Below are 7,190 nucleotides of genomic sequence, written 5' to 3'. Positions count from 1 at the left end.
CTCGGACCGATAACTCTGTCTCACTCTTACGTCGCTTCGGTGACTCGTTCGGCTGATTTCGTCGCGAAACTTATCACGATGCAGCGATCACCGCCAGCAAAAATACAAAAATACTCATCAAATCCTGACCTACCCGAATCAGGTGAAGGAGACGACGACTTTGTTAGCTTCCGTAGGCGCAGGCTGCCCGAGGATGATAACACCAAACGAATGATGGATTATGTTGAGAAAAAACTGAGTGCTGAGCTTGATTCATGGAAGTCGCAGTTAGACGTCGTCATCGCCGACAGTATCAAAAATTCTATTGATTCTATTTTAGACAAAGAGATCAAAAACATTACCTCGACCATAAACAATTCCCTCAAGACATTTGGAGACAAATTAGATAACATCGAAAAATCATTATCATACGCGATGGAGAGGCAGGACAGCATTGATTCGCGTTTAAAGCAGGTAGAAAGCAGATTGAGCTCGAGTGATGATATTAGCAGTCAAGTAACTCAATTACAAGACAAAATCGATTCAATGGAGCAGCAGGCGCGACTGTACAACATTGAAATAGCTAACTTGCCTGAGCGACGTGACGAAAATTTATTAGCTATCGTTGAGAAGATAGGTGCTGTCATTAAACACCCCATCAACAAAAGTGACATTGTTTCCGCTCATAGAGTGCCCCACTTTGATAAGAAGTGCACCCGACCAAAAAATATAATAGTTAAGTTTTCTACAAAAATACTACGTGATAACTTCATGGCAGCATCGCGAGCGAACAGAGGGCTGAAATCGGACCAACTATGTATGCCTGGCACTGTATGTTCAGTGTATGTTAACGAACACCTTACAGCCAAAAACAAGCAGTTGTTTCGTTTATGCCGAGAAGAAGCCAAAAAGTGTAGCTTTAAGTTTGTTTGGGTTAGTCGAGGAACTGTATTGGTACGTCAATCTGAGTCATCTCCTATATTTGCTATACGATGCGAACAAGATCTTAAAAAAATCAAAGCTTAACTNAGAGCGGGCAAGATAGAAATGGGTCTATAATTGCCAGGGTCGGTTTTGCTACCAGACTTAAATAATGGCATTAGTCTACTATGTTTCATGAGGTCGGGGAAGATTCCCTTCTCTATGCAATTATTGAATATTATCGCTAACTGTGGGGAAATTATATCAATAATGTGTTTGACTATCTTGACAGAGATGCCCCAGATATCAGTTGTACTCTTTACGTTTAAAAGATTAAAAGTTTTAGTGATATCTAATGGAGTAATATGTTTAAAAGAGAAGTGCGAGTCACAGGGTGTCACGTGGGTTTTCAATATTTCTTCGGCCTCGGAGGGAGATGACTTTAAGTTGGCAGTTGTTGCTGAAGCTATATTACCAAAAAATTTGTCAAAAGCTTCCGCTACATCTTTATCTGCAGAAATCAAATTATCGTGAACTTTGAGAGAAAAGTCATTATCTTTTGGTTTTAGTTTACCAGTCTCTCGGTTGATAACATTCCAAGTTTCTTTTATTTTATTACTGGCGTTCCCTATCTTGTCCCGAATATAAAAAGACTTAGCCATGAAGCAAACTTTCTTAAAAATTTTTGAATACTTTTTTACATGCTCAAGAAAAGATATACTATTATTATACTTTTTCATGCCATAAAGTTCATATAACGTATTTCGACTTTTGTATATTCCCTTGGTAGCCCAGTCACTAAACTTTGATTTGGTATTTGGTTTTAATGGCTTTACCGTAAAAACTTTGTCATGTTCGGTTTTAATACATTCGAAAAGGTTATTGTAAAGAGCATCTGGGTCTCCCTGCACATACGGGACTAAATGCAATTTATTTTCAAGATTATTTTTAAAACGTTCTAGACGACTAATGGTTACAGGTCTACAGGCATTTTTTTTACTTTTATTATTCAAATTATTACAAATAAATTCTACTTTAATACCACAGTGATCTGACGTAAGATTGGAAGATTCTCACTAGGGATGTTATGGATATGTAGTTTCGGTTATGGATACGGTTACGGATATAAGAATAATTTTATACCGGTTTCGGTTACGGATATTTTTTTATTTCGGATATCCGAAAGTTTCGGTTACGGTTACGGATATCCATAACATCCCTGCTTCTCACTCATAGCGAGATGTTGGGATGAGCATTGGAGACAGATAGTTGCGAAACGAATATGTATGTGATTGAAGCATATGTTCGTTCGTTCGTTTCAGCCGAAAGACGTCCACTGCTGGACAAAGATGTACATTATGTAATTTTAAAAAAAGGTGAGAAACGTGTTTTGCGAGCGACCTGTTACATCATCAGGTTATTCAGTCTCTACTGCAGGAAAAAAATATTGGACATTCCTTATACTCACCTGAATCCACAAGGAGCATATCTCCATCATTCAAGACCTGGTTATTAGCCACATAGTGTATGTGCGTAGCGCGCGCGCCGCCTGCTACTGCGGGCGGGAAGCCCAGCTGCTTGCATCCATCTCTCTCACTCTCACATAGCGAGATGTTGGGTTAAGCAATAGAGACAGACAGCCCCGGGAGTATGTGAGTATACCGCGCAAACCCGCTACCACCGGCGGAAAGCCCAGCTGCTAGCATCCACTCGACATTCCAACATAGGGAAATGTTGGAGAGAGTCCCAAAATGAAAGTGTGTGTGAGTAGCGCGCACACAACCCTCAAAAAAGTGACTGCAACCTATGATTGTTTGAGGTTATTACTTAGTTTGAGGTTATTACTTACTTAAAAACTTCTTCTACTCACCCGAGTCGACAAGTAGCATATCCCCGTCATTCAAGACCTGGATATTAGCCACATAGTGTATGTGCGTAGCGCGCGCGCCGACAGCAGCAGAGACCATCCCTCTCACTCATAGCAAGGTATTGGGATGAGCAATAGAGATAGATAGCGCGCACGAAACTCCCCAAGAAAGCTGAAAAAGTGAGTATTCTATGTTCTACGACGACGAATCTAGAAGCAATGATACTGTAGTACCACTCACCCGAGTCAACCAGAAGCATATCCCCGTCATTCAAGACCTGATTATTAGCCACATAGTGTATGTGCGTAGCGCGCGCGCCGCCTGCCACCACGGGCGGGAAGGCCAGCTGCTTGCATCCATCTCTCTCACACATAGCGAGATGTTGGGTTGAGCAATAGAGACAGATAGCCCCGGAAGTATATGTGAGTAGCGCACATAAGTAAAAGTTGGAGACAGATAATCCCGAAACGAAAGTGCTTGTGAGTAGCGTTACAAATGGATTCCTGCAACCTATGATAGTTCAAGCTAGAGGTTATTTATTACTTACTTAAACACTTCTTCCACTCACCAGCATCGACAACCAGCATATCTCCGTCATTTAACACCCGGTTATTAGCTACATAGTGTATGTACGTTGCGCGCGCGCCTCACGTCAACTGTCACACTGGCGGAAAGCCCAGCTGCTATCATTCATTAGGGACTATCTGTCTCCAACATAGGGAAATATTGGAGACAGATAGACCCAAAATATGAAAGTGTGTGTGTGTGTGTGTGTGTGTGTGTGTAGCGCGCACACAAACCTCAAAAAGTTTAATCTTACTTAAAAACTTCTTCCACTCACCCGAGTCAACCAGAAGCATATCCCCGTCATTCAAGACCTGGTTATTAGCCACATAGTGTATGTGCGTAGCGCGCGCGCCGCCTGCCACCACGGGCGGGAAGGCCAGGTGTTCCGCGCCCGACTGCCGGCAGCTGTAGTCCAGGACTGCGTTCACTTGGTGCTCTGTCACACCTGGAAACAAGTGACGTCAGTTTGTGAGCCAAATTGTGTTTTATTGAGAATGTAAAGCACTGACTTTGTGTAATGTTTTTGCCATATCATTGATTCAGATCAAGTGCCACAAGTGGATTTGGATCGGCCACATTCCCAAGCAGGCTCTCTAAAGAAAAAGCAAATGTGGTCGCCCTAAACAAACTTGGTGGCACACTGTAGTATACGAGGCGAAGAAAATCGCAAGACTTGGAGCGATATCAAACGGGAATCTCGAGATCGAACGCGTTGGAGGACTGTTTTGAACGCCCTCTGCCCCATCTAGGGGACATAGCACCTTAAGTCACTGATTCAAAATACATATAGCGGTAAATGCGACTGTACATTGTCCGAAAGTAAACAGTTTGTAACTGTCTAACTTGGCTGGCCATGTGGCCATCTATAGTATCGATAGCCCATCGAAGGGTCTCAAATCACTCAAACCTACCTACTATCTATAGTGCTACATTCGGCAATAAGAGTGATTTCAGGTGGAAGCAGTGGATGAATATATTTTTTTAGCCAAAAATAAGATTGTACTGTAGCGTGGATGTCTCTCGTACCTATTTCAATGACAATATAAAACAACTCACCCGGTTTGGTAGTAGCCATGGCCATATTCATAGCGTGCGCGCCGATATAGCACGTCTCCTTCATGAGTTCGATTTCCGCTGGCGACTTATGCACGCGCATAAAGTGCAACGCGCGTTGTGGGTCGGCCACCGTCGCCTGCGCAGCCTTGGCGGCCGATTGTATGGTGCTGTGGATGTCTGGGTTCGCAGGACTGTCGCCGTGGTACCAGACCACTGCTGGCTTTGATGACGCGGTTATTCTGGGTAGGAAATAGAGATGTTTCTAAGTTAATAAATATAGGGTTAGTAAATACTCTAGTCAACTGACATATTTTTTAGATGCCCAATCGAGTCTACCATCTAATAATTTAGTTGGCTCCCCTGGGAGTCGCTTTGAAGGAGTCAAACTATGTGACTTAAAAAATCTGATTTTCCTCCCTAGATCAGAAGCTGGGTACTATCGGCAACAGTGTTAACTGCCCATTGCCGGTCACGTCGTCTCGTTCTATCGCAAAGAATCACCATTTGATGAGAGCGAGAGCAAAAACGGAAATGGATAGTTAATACTGTGGCCGTGTGTGCGTCGCCCATGAATAGCACACTCTGTCGATATAGGGAACTATTTACTTGCTAATGAACCCCGTGAAGTTCTCTATTGTGAAGAGTCCCTAGGAGACTTGCTGTCCACACTCTTGTTCCCACTAACCTGGCTCGATAGGCTTTTTGCTCGCGCGTCTTCGGTTCGTGATACGAGACGAATCGAGGCCAGTATACCTGGCTAGTACGCTCTGTCAATATAATGCTAATAAATAACTTACTTGCTAATGAACCCCGCGAAGTTCTCGACGGGGCGCGCCTCGTCGACGGCGAATAGTCCAGCGGCGGCGGAAGAGCCCGTGCGCGGGCCCTCCCATAGCTCGGCGTGCACATCCTTTTCGTGCACGAATAGAACACTCTGAAAATATTGGGTAACTTTACGCTGCGTCTACGCTTAACGAGATGAACACGAGCCGAGCACTTTGAGCAAATTCCGGTCGCCGATCATATAGAATTTCATCCAATGACTCCAAACTACTCATCCTTATCGCTCGCACACTCACTACGGCCGCCCGTCGCACAGTCGCGACAGCAATATAATTACGCGCGAGCGATAAGGATGGGTAGCTTGGTGTAATTGGACGAAATTCTTATCTGCTTGGCGATAGGACTTTAGTGTGGAACAACCTTAGCATGCTCACTGGTCAATCTAGGCTTGCAAGTCTGTCTACACTACATGAATGCAATCAATGCTACACAGGACTAGTAAGCTGAATCTGCTGTTGGGCGTAGCACAGTCAATACGTCAAACATGATAATTATACAAGTTTTCAATGTGTTAGCTGATTGTTGTTTTTAAGATCTGCTGAGCTTTCATACACTATTATTGTGCAGTTTTCGAAGAGGGTGCCCCCTTTTGAAGACATTATTTAAGTGAGCCCAATTGCTCTGTTGTAAAAGAAATAATAGCTGTTCTAAATGCCTTTCAATACTGCATTTGAACACAGTCACCAAAACACAATTCTAGTTTAATACACAGATAAGCAAATGATTAGATAGCCCCAATGGGATTCAATGGAGCGATTTTGAGTCTTTTAAAAAATTACAATTTAATAACCTTGAAAGAATCAGTTTGTGCGGGTTTGACCATCACCAGGATGGCAGACGGCTCTAGGCAGCCGGTCAGGTAGAAGAAGTCTGAGTTCTGACGGAACACGTACGGAATCTTGTCCGACATGTACTGCTTGCAGGCTGCCGGTATTACTATCTGAAAGATAATAATTTAACATCAAAATACACTGTTTTTTTGATATTACAAATAGTATTTAATGTTAATAACATCACTACAGTATTACAGACATGTAATAATTTATAGATTCAATAAATTACTTACGCAAATTCTATCATCAAAGCAACAAATAAAATATAGATAACATTTTGTTGATTTGTAAAAAGATTCTATTTAAAATTTTAAGCAGAATTTTTAAGTTCCTTCTTCTTCACAGCAAATTTTTTTCTCACCTCTAGAAATTGCCTCAGACTATTAAATAATTATTTTAAAGATAGCTTAGTAGACTAAGGGTAGTGGCAGTGTACTTACAATGTGGCTTTTGTGCATGTTTTCAAATTCTGCCGCCAATTTGTTGACTAATGTTTCCCTCCGCTCTCTAAACTCTATCTGGCTGATACCACACGTCAAATGTCCCGGCTGGATCAAGTGAGGGTGTGTATGACAAGTAGCCTGCCCAAAGATTCCATGGGGAATACTGAACTGTGGTGCAGGCTTCATACCGGGCGGATTCTCGATGGTAGACGTCCATCTTGACTGCTGTTTGCTAACAACCTGCCTCAACAACCTTCTCCGATTTCTGGCCGCTGAAAAAACAGCATTTTCAACCTCCGATTTGAATTTTCTAGGACTTTATACCTAACCTATAAATGATTATTGACTTCACTTACCAATGTTTATCGCCAATTTACACAGCGAATTCATTTTCGTGAATGGACAAGACGTGAGTTTTAATTTATTTGCTTGTTGCTTGAGCTTATTGATGGATTTTGCGTTATCAAAAATTATTAGGCCATGGTAAACAAAGCAATTTTGACTACTGAATTTGACGTTAATGACATTTGACTGGCTGACAGTTGTTTTTTTTTCTTCAAATGAAGTTGACGTTGACAGTTGAAAAAAAATGATACCAGTATAAGGTTTACTTGTACCCTAAAAAGCAACAATAAATAGTGCGTCCCTCATACAGCCCGTCCACCTTGCTGGATCTTACG

General features: G+C 42.2%; 2 protein-coding genes across 2 annotated transcripts; one reads left to right on the top strand and one right to left on the bottom strand.

Annotated features, from left to right (window-relative positions):
- The first annotated feature begins 78 nt into the window (after positions 1 to 78).
- LOC114365561 (uncharacterized) lies at positions 79 to 1,005 on the top strand. The gene has a single exon (XM_028322165.1). It carries the CDS (start codon positions 79 to 81, stop codon positions 1,003 to 1,005), a length of 927 nt encoding a protein of 308 aa, XP_028177966.1.
- Positions 1,006 to 2,963: 1,958 nt separating this feature from the next.
- On the bottom strand, positions 2,964 to 7,052 carry LOC114365560 (xaa-Pro aminopeptidase 3-like). Its single transcript, XM_028322164.1, has 7 exons — positions 6,867 to 7,052; positions 6,508 to 6,782; positions 6,025 to 6,174; positions 5,189 to 5,325; positions 4,392 to 4,630; positions 3,610 to 3,780; positions 2,964 to 2,977 (listed from the first exon to the last, which is right to left on the bottom strand). Exons 1-7 carry the CDS (start codon positions 6,898 to 6,900, stop codon positions 2,964 to 2,966), a joined length of 1,020 nt encoding a protein of 339 aa, XP_028177965.1. The 5' UTR covers positions 6,901 to 7,052.
- Between the last annotated feature and the right edge of the window lie 138 nt (positions 7,053 to 7,190).

This window comes from Ostrinia furnacalis, unplaced genomic scaffold (assembly GCF_004193835.3).
Source record: "Ostrinia furnacalis isolate ACB-3 unplaced genomic scaffold, ASM419383v2 OfSCF7604, whole genome shotgun sequence".
NCBI classification, from domain to species: Eukaryota; Metazoa; Arthropoda; class Insecta; order Lepidoptera; family Crambidae; genus Ostrinia; species Ostrinia furnacalis.
Note: the sequence above shows the minus strand (reverse complement) of the source record. Positions and strands in the feature narration are given on the sequence as shown.

Coding starts and splice junctions, on each gene's coding strand:
- LOC114365561 (XM_028322165.1), top strand. CDS start 79: ATGCAGCGATCACCGCCAGCAAAAATACAAAAATACTCATCAAATCCT.
- LOC114365560 (XM_028322164.1), bottom strand. CDS start 6,900: ATGAATTCGCTGTGTAAATTGGCGATAAACATTG. Junction 4,631..5,188: donor TTCGCGGGGTTCATTAGCAA/GTAAGTTATTTA, acceptor TTTCCTACCCAG/AATAACCGCGTCATCAAAGC. Junction 3,781..4,391: donor CATGGCTACTACCAAACCGG/GTGAGTTGTTTT, acceptor ACTTGTTTCCAG/GTGTGACAGAGCACCAAGTG.